General features: G+C 37.5%; 5 protein-coding genes across 5 annotated transcripts; all 5 read right to left on the reverse strand.

Annotated features, from left to right (window-relative positions):
• Positions 1-5,814: 5,814 nt before the first annotated feature.
• Positions 5,815-8,562, reverse strand: LOC105393476 (lipase 3). The gene is made up of 5 exons (XM_011565245.3): positions 8,363-8,562; positions 7,810-8,011; positions 6,937-7,307; positions 6,605-6,763; positions 5,815-6,349 (listed from the first exon to the last, which is right to left on the reverse strand). The coding sequence occupies exons 1-5, from the start codon at positions 8,516-8,518 to the stop codon at positions 5,933-5,935; spliced, it is 1,305 nt and encodes a 434-aa protein (XP_011563547.3). The 5' UTR covers positions 8,519-8,562; the 3' UTR covers positions 5,815-5,932.
• Positions 8,563-10,790: 2,228 nt separating this feature from the next.
• LOC105393475 (lipase 3) lies at positions 10,791-13,016 on the reverse strand. The gene is made up of 5 exons (XM_011565244.3): positions 12,839-13,016; positions 12,240-12,444; positions 11,559-11,929; positions 11,323-11,481; positions 10,791-11,204 (listed from the first exon to the last, which is right to left on the reverse strand). The coding sequence occupies exons 1-5, from the start codon at positions 12,992-12,994 to the stop codon at positions 10,818-10,820; spliced, it is 1,278 nt and encodes a 425-aa protein (XP_011563546.2). The 5' UTR covers positions 12,995-13,016; the 3' UTR covers positions 10,791-10,817.
• A 335-nt stretch (positions 13,017-13,351) lies between these two features.
• LOC105393474 (lipase 3) lies at positions 13,352-16,046 on the reverse strand. The gene is made up of 5 exons (XM_038120155.2): positions 15,843-16,046; positions 15,200-15,404; positions 14,403-14,773; positions 14,006-14,164; positions 13,352-13,773 (listed from the first exon to the last, which is right to left on the reverse strand). The coding sequence occupies exons 1-5, from the start codon at positions 16,029-16,031 to the stop codon at positions 13,363-13,365; spliced, it is 1,335 nt and encodes a 444-aa protein (XP_037976083.2). The 5' UTR covers positions 16,032-16,046; the 3' UTR covers positions 13,352-13,362.
• A 390-nt stretch (positions 16,047-16,436) lies between these two features.
• Positions 16,437-17,961, reverse strand: LOC105393478 (DNA-binding protein DDB_G0278111). The gene is made up of 3 exons (XM_011565246.3): positions 17,788-17,961; positions 17,276-17,387; positions 16,437-17,090 (listed from the first exon to the last, which is right to left on the reverse strand). Exons 1-3 carry the CDS (start codon positions 17,857-17,859, stop codon positions 16,879-16,881), a joined length of 396 nt encoding a protein of 131 aa, XP_011563548.1. The 5' UTR covers positions 17,860-17,961; the 3' UTR covers positions 16,437-16,878.
• A 453-nt stretch (positions 17,962-18,414) lies between these two features.
• On the reverse strand, positions 18,415-20,530 carry LOC105393479 (tRNA-splicing endonuclease subunit Sen34). Its single transcript, XM_011565247.3, has 7 exons — positions 20,372-20,530; positions 19,909-19,995; positions 19,687-19,822; positions 19,493-19,608; positions 19,213-19,323; positions 18,863-19,009; positions 18,415-18,680 (listed from the first exon to the last, which is right to left on the reverse strand). The coding sequence occupies exons 1-7, from the start codon at positions 20,421-20,423 to the stop codon at positions 18,484-18,486; spliced, it is 846 nt and encodes a 281-aa protein (XP_011563549.2). The 5' UTR covers positions 20,424-20,530; the 3' UTR covers positions 18,415-18,483.
• Positions 20,531-21,107: the final 577 nt, after the last annotated feature.

The raw sequence follows: 21,107 nt of genomic DNA on the forward strand, positions 1-21,107 counted from the left end.
TACGCAACGCTTGAGCATGTTGGAGTCCCACACAGATCCGAGTTGAGGGAAGGCAGTTTTCGTTATTTATTCCAGCATTCACACGGGGCTACCAGTCAGTGTTCTATCTACTTGGTTGCTCACTGGGTCCAGTCACTGAACTAACTAATTATTACCTTCCTTTCCATTTTAATGGATAACTATGGTAAAATACACAAGATTATATTTGGTTTTGAAGATGAATATTTATGAGCCGTTTTCCTTGACAGCTGTCAGTTGAGCTTTTGGGTAAGCCGATAGATGGCGTGAAAACGCAGTGTACCAACTGTCAAAAATTACATAGAGAGCAAAGAGTACTAAACTCAGAATAAGAACTCACTAGTTGTGATTAAATGTCGGGTGGTAGCGCGAGCCATCCTTCCGAGGCTCAGACTGCATGTGGCTTGGGATAGTGCTAAGTATCAAGGGAGGAGGAGCAGATAGCTCAACTACAACTCAATTAATACAGGAGAAACACAAGGAAACTGAGAAAACTTGAAAAGAACGGCTGTACGCACAATCGCACTGAACGCTGAAGCAACAGTGACATCGACATCATAGAGAAAATAATACTACAATTCTACCTACCTACGTCACTTTCACATTTCGTTAGCCTCACAGAATAACATATTGTGATCTGAGTGTGTTCTGAGGGTTTGAAAGTTGGTACAACCCCAGACAACGCCATCTATTTCTCCAAAAAGGAACTTTTTTTTTTTTTAACAAACGCCTCATTATGAAATGACAATAGATTTGATTGATTGACAATGAAATGACAATGACATTTCGAATTTCACAGATTGGATTTTGAAATGCGTTCCGTTGTCTACCCTGGTGATTCGAAATTTAAAGAAATATCTGAATTTATAACATTATGGCCTAATATATTATAAATAGATAATTCTTTTAATAATTTCACGTGTTTGAAATTTAAATTCGTCAATATTTTTTAACAAAAATCCTATACAATAGTTTTATCGATTAAAACCGGTTTTTTGTACATATAATGAAACGTAAAGTCGTGCTTAGAGGCACCTTGATTAAATACTTAGCTAAGTACGGTTTGATAAAAACTATGTTCGACTTGTGAAACGTAGAAAACCTAAGTATCTACTCAACCTTTGAGCAAATCTCTACTGAGATTTTCTTGAATACTCTATTCTGAAACCGGGTGTTATAGTATTACATTTTTATGAATAATCATCACGTGAGGTGCTCTGGTGTAGCTATGGATTATGGAATATGAAATTTTGAAATTAAAAAATCAAAATTAAGTGATGATTGTGCGTGAAAACATTTTTTTGCAATAATTTTGTGACCGGACTTTCCATTACATTATCTTTGACTGATTTTCATTGTTAGTATAAATAAACTATTGTAAAGAATATTCAAAATTTTATAAAAATTACTACTTTCGAGTATGTGAAAGAATTTTCACAGTGTATACAAAATTTAAGATTATATACATGTACATTATATAGATGACTATTAAAATATATTATTGATGTTTATAAAATAGAGATGACGTGTTATATGTATATTACTGGTTAGATATAAGAAAGTTTAGAGAATATTATTTGTAATTTGGCATGAATTTAAACTAAACTGAGGATTAAATTTATTCATTTGAATTTATTTACTACCACTGAATATAAAAAATCCGTCAGATTAAAATAAGTATGTTATTTTCTGAAATATTTAATAATAATTACCAGATTACTAAGGTCAACCTATAATCAACAAACTCTCAGAAAACAATCCATGTGATGTTATTTTAGCATGCATTTGCTATTGAATTAAAACTAATCATCGTATAAAATATTCTTAAATGAAAAAAAATATTATTGTACATAAGGTACATTCTGGCAAATTTAATAACAAGTTTACTGTTTTATAAATGTATGTTAAGACCTCACCGGTACCAGGGAACCCGACCTACCATATCTGTGTAATCATATCACTGAGCTTTTACATAAACTTTTCATACTTACCTATATTTAACTAAATATCTTTGACGAAAATATCAAAACTCTTTATGTATTTTACAACACACGATCACGTGTGGCCAATATCAAGACCATGCCATGAAGTCAATTATTATTAAATAGACTTTTAAACGTTTCTACCGACAAAATGAAAATTTGGAAACAAATTTACACAAAGTATTTTTTTATTTATTAAATACAAAATTAATTTGCATTGTACCTACCTACCATAACATTATTTAAATGAATATAATGAACAAGAGGAAGAATGATGAATCTCTTTTGTGAACACGGTAGAAAGTGTTTCTACCGAGAAAATAATTTATTTTTCTTAATTAGTATTCTATGAAATGTTACAAGTTATAAAGAAATATGTATTATTTATCGCTACAGTTTTCTATTTATAACTAAGCATGCCTCAATTTAACGTTACGACGACGACAAGGCATTCTAAGAATTAACTAATATACTTGGTGTGCTTTCAGCCATTCTGGCACTTTTGAATTTAGATGTACCTACCTGTAACCTGTAATCTAACCACCGAACTGTCGATGTAACCGTGTCATGTTGTGAAATCTGTAGTAGTTACAATAAATATTTATGTGTCTAATTTTCTGCAGCCTATTGATATGAATAAATAACCAAAAATATATTTGTGTTACTTACTGGCTTTAATAAATGGAATAAAAATTATGAAAATCCTTTTTTGTTTTATTCAACTTTTGTTCATAAATATCCGATTATAATCATCAAGTATTAAATATTTGAAAACTGTGTCGTAAATTAAATAGATATGTACATACGAGGCGCGACGTAAATAAATACAATGATTTTGATTCTGAAGTCAGAAATTCAAGAAATTTTAGTAGGTAGTGGTTGCCAAACTATAAATAGAGTACTACTCTCTAGTCGAGTCTAATTTAAAACAAAGATGCAAAGCACTAAAATTTGAATTTGTGCGTCCCCAAACTACATAAAAAGTATCTTTAAATAAATACGATAGGTAAGTAAGTAAGTACCTACGTCCTTTTAAATATTTTTGTTTTAAATCCGTTCTCATTTTTTGGAAACTCATTTCATAAACATTCAGTTTGATGAATGCTATCTAAAGGGAACACTCGAAGTGGTTACTGTATGCAGGCGCAGCCCCACTGTGGCCTGAGTCCTGACTGAATAGACTCGAGTTTGTGGATGTCATTGTTAGCAAGTGTAGTCATACTACATATTCACTTAATTTATTTCAGACCTCAAACATAGAACAACTCGGACACGGGTGTACCTGTACCCTCTATAAATCATTACAAAAACTAATCATATTTATTTTTTGAATTGTGTGTTTATTTGATGTGCAATTCTGCATGTATCTTAAAAAAATACCTGCTTTATTATAACTTATCTACATATTAAGTTAACAGTACTTTTGCATAAAAACCTACAAATATTTTAAACATAACAGGTAGGTACTTAATAAAAAGCCAAAATAGGATAGGAGCGAACGAACTCAAATGGAAATCCAAGTAAATATTATACCTATTCAAACTCACCACACAAAAATTGTGTGCTAAAGCCGTGAATTACAAAGGGGCTATTTTCAGTTTTTTCCTTTCATGAGCTTATGTAGTTCGTGTATGCGTAAGCTTATCCTTCTGAAAGTGGTAAAAGATTTACCAAAACCGCAGTGCTATAATAGTTAGATATTTTTATTTTACTTTTTGAATAATGAAGTTAAAATATATTTAGAATTTCTAGACCTGTTATTTTAAATAATTTAACAGATGATGTTGTAGATGTAGATCATTAGGATATGTAAGAATCACGAGATAATAATAATATACTTAAATCATGAAAGGATCTCTCTCTCCACAAAGGATATTTATTTAATAGGCAAATCTGCCCTATATCTGTGTTGACATAAAAGTCGTCTGAAGGCTTTGATCTGTGCAAATGCGTCCTTTCAGGGCACGACCCCTTGTTAGTGTCCCTAAATATAAGTTTCACTCGGATCATTATGCGGTAATATCTATGGATAACTCAGGAAAATAGTAAGGTAAGTTGGAAAGTACTTAAGTATATCCAGATATTTTACGAATATAAATTGGATTCAATCATATGGGTAGTTAGAAGTGGGTTGGGTAGATTGCTACAGTAAAAAATTACCTCTCTTCAGTTTTTCAGAGGAACTCAGAATTTCCAAAGCTTTAGTGAATTCGTAATAAAAGGTTGAATTTCAATCATACTGTGGCACTTTCATAATGGAACCAACTATGAAATTGCGAATAAAACAGTTGTTCCTATTATTAATTATGTTGATTACCTAAGTAGGTAGGTACTAGGGTAAGTAATTTACGATAATTAAGTAGAACATGGTAACCAAATTTTCTTTATTTTACTAATCAGGGAATCAAATAATCTACATAAACAACTATTAATTACAGATAAGTATCGGACTACACTAATCCGTTTGCGGTAAAGAGATGGTTATCATGACCACTAACACGTATTAGAAGAAATAGATTTATAGATTTTTCCATCCGCCATTATCAGTACTCACCTATAAATACCTATAAGTTTTTAAAATGACGTAGCATGACGTACATACAGTTCTTCTGTATATATGTTTTAACTATACATCATTATATTTAGCCACACCTATATGCTATGATACGAGTAATCACATCGCAAAATTGAATTTTCACACTCCGTCAATCCGCGATCGTGATTCTTGACACTCCATTAATCATGAGAAGGAATTTTCCCCTAATTTCTTAAAAAAGCTTTCGTAAACACTTGTGGTTCTTGTGGACACCTAATGTTTTATTTCTTTTTTGATGTTGTGCGTCTGTTCGTCTCTGTTCTCTCCAATAGTTCATACTCAAGTTTAAATATCGCCGTCGGGAATGGAATACGGGATGGTCGCGAAAATGCATAGCGTCCATCCTCAGACTAACTCTATATTTGCAGATGTTCAGAAATTATGTGTGGAAAAATACTGTTCGTTTATTCACACTTACGTGGATGACTATTCTATGTTCGCGCCAAAGCACTGGTTATTATTCTGTAGCCAAAGTAAATATTAAAAGTTTTCAGGTTTAGAAGACGATCAGTGAATGGCAATAGAACATATTATGTAATAAAATAAGATGAAGATAACAATAATCAGGCTATTTATTAAAATGTTATGTCATTATCAAATAAATTTAAATTTCCTTTGCCATCCAATCTAATAGCAATCTTATATACTTAATTGTTTTGAAAAATAATATATATTTTTCAAAACAATTAAGTATATAAGATTGCTATTAGATTGGATGGCAATCAACACACTCGTATGTATACTACTTATGAGAGGTATAAAGACTTTAAAGTACCTATGTCTTTGTAGAAATGAATATTAGTGAACTGGCTAATAATTTAACAGAAACGAGGTGCATTTCAATTAAGGCAAGAGAAGAGAAGCCCCAGAAGCGACTGCTGTTTGTTGAAGCAGGGCAAGTGGAGACAATAGGAAACTGTACCTTTTGACTCTCGACTCAAATCGGATCCCGCCCGACTTTAATGATGTTCCGCCCTAATTGAAATTCGAACTCTAAAGTCCATTTAACTTATGCATTGAGTGTGAAATTAAAATGTCGTCAGCTTACTTCTATCCAGAACGTCGGCTGTAAAAATTATATAGCGTTGTTGTAAACATTTTTTTTTTTTAATAAAGGTACTTACCTAAGTTCCTATAAGTAACATTCAATTTTCTTAAAACTATCTTAGGGTCCCTAATACTGTAGGTATGGTAATTTACTTAAATAAAAGCCATTTAGTATTTTCATTGTGTATTTTGATTTTCATCACAAAAAAGATAGTTACGGTCTATAGATTATAATGGTGTATATGAATTAATACAAATAAGTTAATGCTAACTTTAAAACCTAAAGTTTTCAGAATTCGAGCTCATCGTAGTTTGAATTCTGAAGTCCATCCATCTGCCAAATCAAATTGATGACCCTGTTATAAATCAGAGCGCGAGCATCTATCGCCCACATGAAGTCAGTGTGACTGAACGACTGCATGTTAACCATGAATTTGCCGACGGGTCTCCCGAGCTCTCTCCACAGACGGTCGACGTCCCTGACGTGGGCAAGAGGGTCTGACAGAGAATAGTGGAGGAAGACCGGGGTGGTGATCTTCTTGAGGTCGTAGGTGGGAGGGGTGCGGCTGCCGTATCGCTTGCGGTTCTTCCTGCGGCCGAGGTCGTAGCGCCGGAACTGCTTGTCGGCGATGCCCTGGCCGTAGTGCGCGAACTGACGGGTCGACGAGCCGGCGGGCGTGTGGCCCATTATCACTGGCATTATTGTCTGGAATTATACAGAAATACTTATACAGGATGTCCCGTAAATCCGTAAATATTGTACCAATGAAAAGGGACTCAGGGGCTTTATCTAAACAAATTACATATGTTTTATGACTTTTGGAAATTTAATTAAGTACATGATAACATATTAATAAGATTACCACAGAATTTTGAAGTAAGAGCCATACTTATATCCAACAGTAGAGTGATGTTACTACTGATGATGGAAGGTTTGATTTGAACCCAGATAGGTACTTACAGCATTATGTTGATTTTCATTCCATCCACCGATAAGGAATAAGATATTGCTGCAAAGTGGTTGGTATTTCACTTCATCCATGCACATTTTCTGACCGGCCCAGGTCATGATTTGATTGTTTGGCACCATCTCGCCCAAACCTAGTCTTCTTGCAACTTTCTGAAAACATAGTACGTATTATGTAAGCACTTTAGTATATAACTGCATGTCTGCATCATACACTGAAAGTGTGAATCTCATGTGGAAATTATGCGCTTTTAAATTATGTATCTTTACAGAGATAGTAAAAAAAACTTGAACAGCATCAACATGAGGACGATTGATTTACTTACGTCTATATCTGAGGCATACGGAGAAATGGCCTTCAATAACCAGCTTTGATTATGTTCCATAAACGCTACAGGGGCCAACGCGTGCATAGAAATGATCTTGTCATTGTACTCGGGCTTAAGACTGGTCATGACGAAGAAGACAGTGGTTCCTTGAGAGTGACCGATGTAGTGGAGGCGCTGGTGCTCCGTGGTTTCCAACACATAGTCGATCATGGTGGGGACATCGATTTCACCGATCTCATCCCAGCTGAAGTCCCAGAAGTTTTTGTTCCTGATGCTGTCGGGGTTCAAGGAGACGTGGCGGCGCGAGTAGTAGTTGCCTCGTGCGTTGCCCATCCACACGTCGAACCCTTCTTCTGCCAGGATGTACGCTGCATGAAATATAGCACATTAGTTAGTTATTTATTATGGTAAATTTTAACACTAGAATACAACACACCTTCAGCAAAATACTTATTCTTATTTAATTATTTCAGCTGTTTCTCAGTGTGCCCACAATCACATCAATCACATTTTAGAAAAAAGTCGTGCGCCTTGGGCTGTAAAGCGGTTCATAACATTATGTAAGTACGGTGGCCTGCGCCTAAAAGTATACAGGCGGAGTTTTTAAAATAGTGATCTCAAGCTCACATGCTGCTCAAGCACATCAACATAAACACCACTGCTACACACATCACACACAACACGTCCCCGGATTTATAACAGAAGTAGCTGGTCCCTTCAACATCAGGGATCGCTATTTTAAAAACTCCGCCTGTATACTTTTAGGCGCAGGCCACCGTACATGTAGTGCATGCACTGGCGCTTGAGCTCTTGAGCTTTTGGAATGAATCTGATTGGCTTTAAAGATCTTAGGAATCTTGGGTATCTTACCTAATCCACTGCCAGGGCCGGTGATGACCCAGTCGGCGGAGGAGCACACGATCCCGTGCATGAGGAAGATGACGGGGCGAGGCCCGGGCGTGGCGTGTGCGTCCCGCCCGTGAGGGATGCGGTGCAGCGTCAGTACGTAGCCGTCGGAGGTGGTGACTGTGTGCTCTTCTAGGGGGTAGTTGTACTTTCGGACCAGCTCTGGCTGTGGGAAATAAGACGGTATGTTATAAATATGTGAGAGTTGGAATTAATTTCGAAGGTTTCGAAGTAGTAACTACTGCAACTAAGTACTTGTGTCATTTCGAGATCCGACAAGCCAAGAGTTTTTCTCCTAATGGCGCTCCCATTAGGAAAAAAACAGTACAAAATAACACGTTTTTGATAGATTTTGTATTAGAAAATGTTTTGTGACATTCTTATTCAAGTGAAACAATCTCTAATTTGGAATAAGTAAGTAACTACCTGAGTTCAGCAATACCAATACATTGCAAAGCATTTGGCGGTCACTCTCAAAATTTTCATTGTTGTAAATATTATGCTATCCCACACTTACAACATCCAATCTGGCATCTTCAATGACGTTGTTGGAGTACCTTCCAGTGGCATCGTTGACCAGCAATTGCTGCAGGGCGGGGTCGGCCAGCGGCGACCTCGCAGCCACCGCCGCCAGGACAGCGGCAAACGAGATAAAACACTTCAGTCGCATCATATGTAAGTACCCTACGTTATATCCTTACACTATATCACTGCCCATGACTTTAAAAAAGTGTTTTGTTTTTATACGACAATTCGCTATCTTTTATCACCACAAATCTTGGCAAATCTACAGATTTGCGGTGCGACTTGAAATCGTAACGATAAATCGCACTATTGTGTGTAGGTAAATAATAATGATTAATTATTGATTGGAAAAATAGGGTGGTCTTCCATTGATTAGAAGTTCATAGATATAAATATGTGTACAGTCTGCAAAAGATATATGTGAGCACCCCCTCAGGGCAAACCGATTTATCAAAATTTATTTATAAAAATAAATAGGTACTTGAGAATATTTTACACACAAGCTCTACTTAGGTACCTACTAGGTATTTGATTAAGGGTGCAAGACCAACTTTTTGTAGGACAGATAATCGACGATTTCGATTTTCCTTTCTTCTAGCTAATTTTCATAAATACTACTAGGTATTTCAATCAGCACGTGTCCTATTTTCTTCCAACAAGATTAACGGTCGTGTGCGGTCACCCTACATAAGTAATAAGTATTTTTCATGTCACCAATCATTCGTCAGTGGAGCTTATGTATTGCGCTGTGGATTAGTTATGTGCATATTATCTCTTTGGCTGACTGTACATTGGTATAGGTACTTAGTTACCTACATACGAATTAGCATTTAAAAACACGATTATATTACTTACCTACCTAACAAATATTGCTAATAATTGTTACCTACCTCATGTAAACTTTACTGATTGACAGATTGTAATAACTGATATTCTAATCTAGGTAGGTAGGTATTTACGTGGTAGGTATTTACTATCTATTTTTTGCTGGTGTATTGCTGTTTTGCTGGCTTTATTGACTTCTATTTGTATTAGGAATGTTCGGTAGGCTTCTTATCACTCTCTGCTGCCCGATTACGTTTTTACCTCTCTGTAAGTTGTACATAAGGCTTGCAAAGTGATAATTATAAAATCCCGCACAAACTCATAACATACTTAAAGTTTTTGTAATGGTACTTACGTATTATGTACTAGTACTCAGTGATATGTTATTTATTCTAACTAATATCGATGTCTATGTATCACTGGTTCGTGATCTCCACTCAAATCCTACTCCGGTCATCGGTTCTTCGGCGTGGGTCGTATATAACTATACCGGCCCACGACTACTTCAGCTTGTAGATTTTAAGGCATCGTCAAACATGCGTCAAACAGAAAGCGTTACTATCGCGCGTCAGAGCGCTTACTACACGCCGCGCTATGACGCTAAGATGTGTTGTAACTACTACCAGTACGCTTTCTGTTAGGTATATCGGTTGAGTTCTCTTAGGAATTAACTTAGGTAGGTACTTCTGATGTGGTCATTAAGAGAAAAACCGAATACTTATATATTAGTTCTTTCCATTGCTCGCGATTATAAATCGGTGGACTGTCTAACTTTCTGGGAGGGTCACTGTCGTAATCGACGAACGAACAACAAGAATTGTCACCTAATCGACACGGTTAACACACGAGAAGGAGCTTAAAGAGGGGGGTCACCCCTGAACTATTTATGTCATCACCGGCGCGGCAGGACGCAAGCGTAGCGTAGTACCTTGCTGAATGAGGAAGGCCGGCGACAGAGTAGTGGCGCTCCTTGCGAGGGGCTTATTATTTCCAGCAGCGCGGACAATTACGCGCTGATGATGAAGTATAACAATATCAATAGTATTAGGTAAGTAAAAACGCTATGTAAATTATCAAACTTTATTAAGTTCACTTATTATGATAACGATGACGGAAACTTAAAAAATAATGACATTTTCAAAACGTAGTTCATTCGAATTTTAAAATACTAGGTAAATATCTACTGTAATTTAAAATTCTTCATGACCAATTTATATTTTTCGTACTTACAGATAAACGGAAGTAGTTGAACATTCCTATATGTATACAATACAATACAATACAATAATCTTTATTTGCACACCATAAAAAAACTTAAATCTAACTTAAATAACAGAGATGCACAAATGGCGGTCTTATCGCTAAAAGCGATCTCTTCCAGACAACCGTTGTAAGAAAAGAACTAAACATAGAAAAGGGCATTTACAAGGTGTATTTACAAATAATATTTTAAAAAGAAAAATACATATCCAAATTATGTATAGAATCCATTTAAAATGAGAAATTCAATCTTATAATTAGTTAGGTAGTTTATAAACATTTATAAAGGTTTTACTCTGTCCTCTTTCACAATAAAATAAAAATAAATAGATAGTATTTATAAGTACCGATGTATCTACTATTTATACAGCATCTTCCTCCAATATCCTATTGATCATGGGTTCATAGACCAGCGTGGGAGCGTCGATCGCAAACGCGAAGTCAATATGGGTGAATTCATCCATTGGCACTCGAAACATTCCACCAACATTCGGCAGCTGATCGTTCAACGCAAACACATCCGTTACGCTGACCAGCGGATCATTAGCTCCATAATACAAATACACTCGACTGGTCACTTTCCGTAGGTCGTAGTTCGGAGGTGTCCTACTCCCATATTTGAGGAGGTTGGTGATGAAACCGTGGTCGTAGCGCCGGAAATTTGGCTTCCCGATTTCTTGCCCGTAGTGCAGCACCTGCTTCACGGATGCTCCGGCGGGCGTGTGGCTCACTATGATTGGCAGTGTGGTCTGGAAATCCGTGGTTTTCTAGTTAGTTGAGGGGAATGTTATTACTACCTACATAAATCATTGTTATATGCTATGAAATATATAGCAATAGTTAGGTAATAAATACAGAAAAGCGTACCGTATTCAGTTGGTCCGCGTTCCATCCTCCGATGAGGAAGAATATGTTGGAGCAGAGTGGCTGCGTAAAGGCGTCGTCGTTGCACGCCGCCTGGCCCGCCATCCGCAAGATCTCAGTGTTTGGTATGAACTCACCGATGCCCAACAAAGAAGTAATGGTCTGGAAATTATACACTTTACTGAAAAATCTACAAAAAGCTAAGATTTATTCTTTAGCTAAAATATGTAGACACTTACGCTAACAGAGCCTGTAAGGGGTGCCAAAGCCTTCAGAAGCAAATTATCCGCGTGCTCCATAATGACAGTAGGAGCCAAGTGGTGCGACGAGATGATCTTGTCATTGTATTCAGGCCTCATAGCTCCCATGACGAAGAACGCCGTCGTACCCTGAGAGTAGCCTATGTAATGCAGCCGCGAGCGTTTGGTGGTCTTGAGGATGTAGTCGATGGTTGCGGGAAGATCGAAGGTGCCCACTTCCTCCCAGCTGAAGTCCCAGTAGTCGTTGCTGAGGAGGCTGTCAGGGTTGAGCCGGCGGTGGCGGCGCGAGTACATGTTCCCGCGGGTGTTGGCCAGCCACACGTCGAACCCATTCTCGGCGAGGATGTAGCCTGGAAGGTTTAATATTGGCAATAATTATTGATATCAGAGGTATTGAGATATGAGAATGTACCTACTTATTGTGTTTTGAAAGAGGAACTAAGAACTCGTCATTCTGAAAAACTGTTACCGTTTTTCCTCATGAGGGTTTTAACCGTGAAGAAAAGATAAGCCAGTCAGACTATAGTTATCAGTCGCTGAAAGCCCGAGTTGCGCCAGACGTATGCAAAATGAAGTACAGACTCATCTCGAGAACAGTTGAGATATTTGATAAACGTTAATTCAGTTTTAGTAAGAGTAACTTAGCACTCAGATACCTACCTAACCCATTCCCCGGGCCAGTATCAATAAAGACGGATGAAGATAGCGTGAGTCCATGGACCACCAGCGCCAGCGGTCGGTCGGGCCGCGGCGCGGTGTGGCGGTCCCGGCCGTGAGGGATGCGGTGCAGCTGCAGTATGTAGCCATCATCTGTTGTCACCTCGTGGATTTCTAGCGGGTACTTGTACTTTGTGATCAGTTCTGGCTGGAAATCAATGGAAAATACTCATCTTAGGTTGTTGTAGGCTTTACGTATGTTAGTAACTACCTATACTTATGCATTATGTACCTACTTAGATTAGTAGCCTATTTCATTGATTAATTAAAATCCTTACGACTTGACTAGCTGCAGAAGTTAGTCACCGTAGCATTATGTATTACCGTATGCATTTACTGACCTTCCTTTTGGTTCTATGGTCGAAATATTTTGGTTCATTAGGTACGCCCACTTACCGACAAAAACACACACGTTCACAGCACACTTTACTTCCCTGTTCACAATCCACAATCCTACTCGCCTTGCTATAAATAGTATAGATCAACAGCATTATCTATGCCTAGGAAATACCTTATGTAAACGTAACAATAGACAAACTCACGACATCCAAATCAGCATCTTCATCTATATTGTTAGACACTCTACTCTCAAAATCGGCTAAATCATTAATTTCTTTTACTACGGAGAAGATATTAGGTGTAGCGCTCCCCACAGCCAAAGCTACAAGTAGAAAACATACTACGTTTCTCACAAACATTTTTATAACACTGATAAGATAATTTTCAGGAAAGTATTTATAAAGTTAGATAACCATCTTTAATCGAAAAGTTAACAATCAATATAATGATGAATATCTTAGTATTAAGGTAGATACTAGATACCCTGTCTGGCTGTGGGTAGGTACTGATTGTTGTATAGGCTGGGATTTCATCAGTGGGAAGGAAGTGAACCATGAAAAAAAGCATTAGTCCGTGTGTTTTAATATCTTTAATTAAAAAGTAAAGTATAATTTTCACTGCAAAATTGATTTACTTTATATAAGTGATTAAAGATAATTCACAATTTTCACAGTCACATAATAATATTATTTTAACTTTCATTTCATTTTCATTTCAACTGTTGCTCTTATTCTATTGACTGCGCATTGCTTTCAAGCGCCTCGGTGGCCCACATGAGGTTGATCATGCGGTCCCAGACGAGCGTCTTCGCATCGATGCCCCACATGAAGTCCAAGTGGCTGAACGTAGACAGCTGCACCCTGAACAGGCCTACAGCCGCGCCTAACTCTTCATACAAGCGCCTCACATCCCTGGTATCAGCGAATGAGTCGTTATCCGAATAGTGTAAGAAGACTGGGGTAGTGATGCGTTTGAGATTGTAGCTAGGAGGTGTTCGGGATCCGTAGAGGTTGCGGTTCTGTCGGGAGCCGTGGTCGTAGCGGCGGAACTCGTTCTCGTGGATGCTCTGGCCGTAGTGCGCGAGCTGGCGGACCGCAGCGCCGGCAGGGGTGTGGCCCAGTTTTACAGGGAACATCGTCTGAGGAAGAACAAGATGGAGTCAGATATAACGTACTATGCCTTTCTATGCTTTAAAATATTAGAGCCAAGTAATAGAAGTACTGAACAGATTAGGTACTACTTCATTCACCCTATAGCATTGTTCCTAGTACATTTGTAGATTATGCAGGGCGGAATTTTATCAGTAATGTTCCCGCTGTCAGGTCAGGAACCGGAGTTGTTGTTAGTAATGATTATACACAGTAACGTACGGCATTATGTTGGCCCTCGCTCCAGCCGGCCATGAGGAAGAGCATGTTGGTGCAGAGCGGCTGGAACACCACCTCGTCCATGCAAACGGACTGCCCCGCCCACGTCATCAGGTTGTTGTTGGGCAGCACCTCGCCGACGCCGATTGTTGACGCCAGTTTCTGGAACGGTAATGATTTAAGTTCTTAAATATAATTCATTCAGATATCAACAAGCGTAGGATACAGACATCCCATTGTATTCTTGTGACATTATTTTAGACGGGTGAGCACTCACACCATAGAATGGATATCACGAGGAAAAAAATTAAGCGTATTATTCGATTTGGATAACTTGACCCGTAACGATATCGATACACATGAAGCTCATGAAGTAAAGGATAAAAAATTATATATTTACGTTTATGTTCCTAGCGAAAGGAGCCATAGTGTTGAAGAGCAGATTCTTATTGTACTGCATGAACGCGACAGGCGCCAGCGCTTGCATGGCTACAATCTTCTCATTGTATTCAGGCCTCAACGAAGCCATGACAAAGAACGCGGTGGTTCCCTGCGAATGTCCCACATAGTGCAGCTTAGACTTCCCAGTGGCAGCCAGAGTGTAGTCGATCATAGCAGGGAGGTCGAAGTGGCCGATCTCATCCCAGCTGAAGTCCCAGAACTTGGTGTTTCTGATGCTGTCGGGGTTCAGAGAGCGGTGGCGGCGCGAGTAGTAGTTGCCGCGCGCGTTGCCCATCCACACGTCGAACCCTTGTTCCGCCAGGATGTACGCTGAGGAGAAAGGTGTAAGAACATGATGAATTTGAACCAGGTTTTAAATCTATACTCAAGGGTACCTAAGTACCATACTAATCGTAAGTACTAATCAATGTTGATGACTTTGTGACAATCAATCTAAAATATCACTATGTGGTATTTTAGATTGATTGTCACAAAGTCATAAGCTATAGGATTAGACAAGGATTAAACTCATGAAAAATTAAGATTAGGTTGTAGTTAGTTACGTAGTACTTATCTATATAAATATAATTTCCGTAAATAAATAAGTAAGTAGGTATTACTAGGTTTGTAGCATATAATTGTAACAGAAAGTAGATACTCGTACCTGACTAGTTGAATATTAGTTTTAAACGAAAACATAAACTTTTTAGTATACTTAGGTAATACCAAACTATTCATAACCCATAATGACCTCACCGAGCGCACACCCAGGGCCCAGCAGCACCCAGTCAGCAGACGACGACAGCAATCCATGCATGACGAACGCCACGGGTTTCCCCTCCTCAGGCCGGTTGTTCGCGTCGCGGCCGTGTGGGATGCGGTGCATCTCGAGGATGTAGCCGTCAGGAGTCGTCACGAAGTGCTGCTCGACTGGGTAGTTGTATTTTCTGATGAGGTCCGGCTGGAATTTGTAAGTGGAAGTGGGTGTTTATTTGTGGTAACAATCAGATTCAGTCAACCATTCAGACAGTAACCAGTGCCTACCTAAAGTGGAACCTCTTGCAAATCACCTCAGATTCTAAACTCACTTTGTGTGCTTGAACCATTTCCAAAGCTGCTTTACCTATATTGATGGGTGTGTAGAAAATGTGCAGGTTTCATCACAGTGTTTATCTTCTTGATCGTAAGAGAGGAGCGATGGTATAAACTCATAGGGTGGTAGGACTCGAACCCGCATCTCTGTTGTCAAAAGCGTGCGATATATCCATTCGACTTTGAACATTTCCTGTATAAGAAGTTATGGTCATTCACGCTTCCGGTACACACTTGTTCACAGCAGTAGTAATCCCTAACCTAAAGGTATGATATTAATGAGCTTTATAAATATGTAGACACTAACCACATCAAGCCTGGCATCCTCCAACACGTTATCAGACACCCTGGCATAAAGATCCTCCGTCCCGTACAGCTCATCGATGTAGTCAGCCTGAGCTGATCTCCTCCGGGTGGCGGCGGCGGCGGCGGCAGCGGCGGCCCCCCACACCGCACACGCAAACACTAGTATAGCGATAGTTGACCTCATAATCATTACTGCTTGTAGTACAAGCAGACAGTAGCTTTTATAATCTCTTTAGTTATTATCGATAATCGTAATATTATGAGAATTACGACAAAAAATGGCACATGTATGGAATTTCTGCTGTATTTACGCGATAATCTGCTGTTATCACTAACAATAACAAATAGGTACCTACGTAATTAACTAATTAATTTAATCGTTTAATCCTCATTCATCAATCACTGTAGGTATATAGGTGCAAGAAAATTCTTCAATTTATTAGCGTGAACTGATGATTGTAAACTACGTAGATAACATTATTATAAAAACATTATGTATTCAGGACTATGCGTGTGTTATTACTGTAGTTATAGATAGATGAAAATGTTTTGAACTAATCCTTTCCAAAGTGTAGGTCAAAAATAACCACAAGAATAATTGTATAACTATTTTCATTTATTAGCTTACAAAGTTTTATACATTTTATTGAAAACTATAATTTTGAGTTTTATTAAATGGCTGTGTAACTGTTATATAAAAATTTAAAGAAGCACCTTATAAATATCAGTATTCAAGATTTGCTGCAGCTAGTTAAGATAAATAAATAGACTAATTAAATCAAGATGTAGGGTGACTTTACCATCATAATAAATATTATAAAAGATCATTTACAGTAAGTATTGGTTTTGTTTCCAATGTAATCATAAATATTTCAAAGTTACATATAGGTCATTAAACTTTGACTTGATGGGCAAAAAATTACAGATGTTAGCATTTTCAAATTATTTGTGCAAGTCACCCATGCATAATGTGTTAAGGAATAAAGGTAAACAATAATAATCTTAAAGGCATAGAAAGCCATAAGGCCAAGGAAATGTTAGAGATCATCATCAGAGTCAAGAGCGGCCCTCCGTCGGTCGAACTTCACAGTGCTGGCAGACTTGGGCATCTGTTGGTTGATGGATTCCAGCATCTGTATCAACTCTTGCTCAGATATTTTGGACTGCAGCTGCCCCATTTGAGCCATCCGGCAGATCATGTTCTCAACCATCGCTCCTTTCTCAGGTTTGCCCAGCTTTATTGTGTTTACTGGAAAAGAACAACATCATTTCTTATTATATAATTTATTAAATATATTTTAACTTACAAAAATATATTTATACACAGTTTTAACTAGTTAGCTTTCTAGTCAACTTTTGTTCTTTACCTACAACGAAACAAGATCAAAATCTGAACATAAATAAATCACTGAGTACTGTTTATTTAACACTTACATCTGGCTCTAGCATCTTGACTGAGCGCCTGTGCGAGGATGCTGTGCTTGGCCTCCTCCATCTGTTGCATTCTCTCTTCTTGCTGCTTGGCATTGTTGGGATCTGCGCTACCCTGAAACAGTACAACATAAAACATGAAATTTTAGTATACTTACAGGAATTTACCTTATTACAAATACATGATGACTTTGTGTTTAAACAGGAATCATATTTGAACATTGTGTTTGTACAGGAATCGTAAGTGATCAAGATTGAGCGGTATACAAAATCAGTAATATTCAGAGATCACAGAATGGTGAATCACTCATCTGTAGTAAACACCTTACAATATCAACTATTTTTAAACTAACTACGTTATAGTTATAATAATGACGAGTACTTAGATATTTAAAGCGGATGTCTGTGTAAAATGTAAAATAAATAAATTAAAATAAGTATAAATTACAAGTGAAACAAAGGGTTGAACGATAAAAGCATAATAACCTATAAATACATTTTTATCGAAAACTTACGCCGCCGCCGCGTTGAGCCTGCAGCTGAGCCAGACGCTGCTGCCTGATACGATTTAATTCTGGGTCATCCATTTCTTATATCAAATCGTGAATATTACTCGTTATTTTTATTAAATTCTCACTTTTATTTGCAGATGTTTGAATTTAATAAAAAAATATCTGTTCTGTGGTTGGGTAGGTTGACGTTTTGTTCTGACAAAAATTTACACAGATCAAAAACTTGAGCCCTCAGAATAATAACACTCTCTCGCTTTCTTTGGCTTTGTTTATTTTCACATGGAGGGCTACAGCCCAGAATCGTTTTATTTTCTATTGGCCACAGCCACAGTCACTGGTCTCGCCCTAGCCAATACTTTGTCCTCGTCCATCCACTTCCACTACCATTGCCATTGTAGTCACATATAGACGGAGCGTGGCCAGGCGGCCGAAAATTATTTAGATTAGACTTCAAGAAAGGGAATGGAAATGGACGAGGTTCTCTGCTTTGATTATATCTGTAATTATGATTAATATTTTTAAACCTTAACTAGCCAGTGTGGGTTAGATAGGAAACAAAAATAGAAACGTATTTTTTTTTTAATAAACTTTAATATTACTTTAATAATCAAATTTTTTTACCTTCTCCAGCCAGTAACAAAGAACCAGCAACAATCAAGATACAGTACAGCCAGCACATACATTTCAGTACACTAGTAATCATCCATTTACACTATCATGCCATTGCAATGTTTGATAATTAATTTGATTCTGTGGTCCACAAGTGGCTACCACAGCTATTTTGTTCACAGCTACTGAAAGTCTTCCAAAGGCAACCAGAGTCGAGGGTTGAAAAGATACTGTCTCACTGCCAACACATCTGATCATATACATAGCATGGAATTTTACTGGATCACCTGAAAAAAATATAGGTACTTATTTAATTGATATAAGTACTTACCTACTTTAAAAAAAAATCTAGAAACCATTTAGGTACTATTTTTTAATTCTCATTTGCTACACATTTTTTCTAACAGTTATGGAGTTAAGAATTACGAAAGGGCACGCACATGTCTATCTATTTGTATTTTATTCATACCTGGATAAACTAGAAAATCGCATCCAAATTTTAATCCTTCAGTGATATAAAGACCTTGCTCCCATAGGTCTTTGTAAACCGCATATTTAACTGCACCTTCCCCTGATATGCTAGGTTCCAAATCTTGGATTGTCATTTTAACCTCATCTGAAATACATAAAAAACTTAAATTACAGTCTTGCATGTTCTTCTTACTGTTATACAAATGATTGCTTCTGAATTTGGGCTATATTGGTTTTTAGGCTTATTTTTGCTAAAGAATCCTTTAGGGAAAACCTTTAAAATTAAATGAAAAAATGATAGGTATAATAGGTTTGTTCCCTTCATCATTTCGTTATTAGAAGGTTTACCTGTTTTCATATGATGTTCTGTGGGTAAATAAACCAGTACATGTGCTGGTGCCAAAGGAGGTAGCTTGCATATTTCTTCTTGTAGGTATGTTTCTTTGTCCATGGGGATATCTGTGTAATATTATAATATATATTATTAGGACCTTTATGGAACTGATGTTGTCTTAGAAACTCACAAACCAATGTTTGAATGAATAGGCTGTTTGTTACTTTGAACACATACAAAAGTATACCTACAGCTACTGATGAAGCTGACCATACTATGTTTATGGTGGATTACCTGGCATTCCTTTAGCTAATAGTTTCTTTCTCTTGCCAGCAATGATGACATCAATCTTCTGTGATATTTGTTCTATTCTTCTTTTTCTGAGGGCTTCACTTTGTTCTTGTAACAGTCTATAACAGAAAAACATAATATAATATTATGCTGTAAAATACCATTATGATTTTATGTGATAATTAATTATTTTATACTTTTGATCCAGATCTTTAGCTGCTTCTTTACATGTTTCTGAGGGCTTTTGGGTTAAATTTGGTAATGAGTATAATTCACAGATTCCTTTTTCAATCAATAAAGCTGCTTCTTCTGTCATCAAGGCCATTGGTAATCCTAAAAAAGGAGACAGTCACAATATTAGATACTTCCATAATTAGTAAGAAACACAATAATTTGAATTTTATTATTAGGTACTATACCTTTAAAATCATTTTGCCTTGGATGTGAAGAAATAGCTCCTATCAAAGAACCACATATTCTATGCTTTGTCCGTAGTTCAAACCAATCTGAAATTATACAGTAGGTACAATTTATAACAAAAATTTAATTACAAACACACCTCATAATATCTGCAATCCACTCTGTTTTTTTCTCATACATGTTCATATAACACAGACTTTAAGTACTCCTTATAATTTATCGTTACCAAAATGCCTACTTATTAGGAAGCTAAAATATTGCAGTGGCAATACATCCTACTACCCACGGGCTAGAGCTAGCATCTTAAATAGTAACCACACTCAAATAAAGGTAACACTCTGAAATTCCCAACCCCAGATTTATGGCAGGGGGTTTATGGCTCCGAAGATCCGAAGGGAGAGGAAGAGCAATGCGAATGAATGAGCAAAACGAAAAGAAGATATAAAATAACAAGCTATTCACCTTCAGAGTTCCATACATGAGCGACTCCATTTTCCAAATATATATAAATCATATTAACCAAGAATAGTAAGCAAATAAGTTATTACAATAATACGAAAAATAAACAAAACAACTAAACAAGTTTTATTTTTTTAGGTTATGTTTTTGACATACATGTCAATGTCAAAAAGTCAAAATACTCATAATGACGAAATCTTTTCTGTTGTATTTTTGCTGATCTGTGACAGAACCCATATTCCGAGGTTCATATAAAGGCAAGACCGCACTAGGCTACAGTCAACGACGAAGTGGCAGATTGCGATTACTTCACAGGGAGAGGATTACTTATTCTTTGTACTTATAAAATTGTATGAAGTCATATTATGAAGTAGGTGGGGTGGGGACACATTATCGGACGTGGTTTACGGACGCGGCTATCACGTCTGCACGGTCTTTCGGGACGGTTCGTGCCTGATCGCTCTCGGACGTCTGAAAGGTGAAGGTCAGTCCAATCCAAGGTATTCCGCGACTTACGACCGATAGTTTGAACAGAGCGTAGTGTACGTTACCTAAATACCTTTACGGCTGACAGCCACGTCCATCAGCCGCCCACCTATACGTGGCAGTGCAGCGGCGTCAATCTTGATCAACTACTCTAGCGTGCCAAGTCGCGCCGCCCGCCCCCGTGGCCAGCGCTCCACTGCCTTGTATAGCGCAAATAAAGATAGCGTCACACCATCGGACGCGGCTTACGGGC

This window comes from Plutella xylostella, chromosome 29, assembly GCF_932276165.1.
Source record: "Plutella xylostella chromosome 29, ilPluXylo3.1, whole genome shotgun sequence".
In the NCBI taxonomy this organism is placed as follows: domain Eukaryota; kingdom Metazoa; phylum Arthropoda; class Insecta; order Lepidoptera; family Plutellidae; genus Plutella; species Plutella xylostella.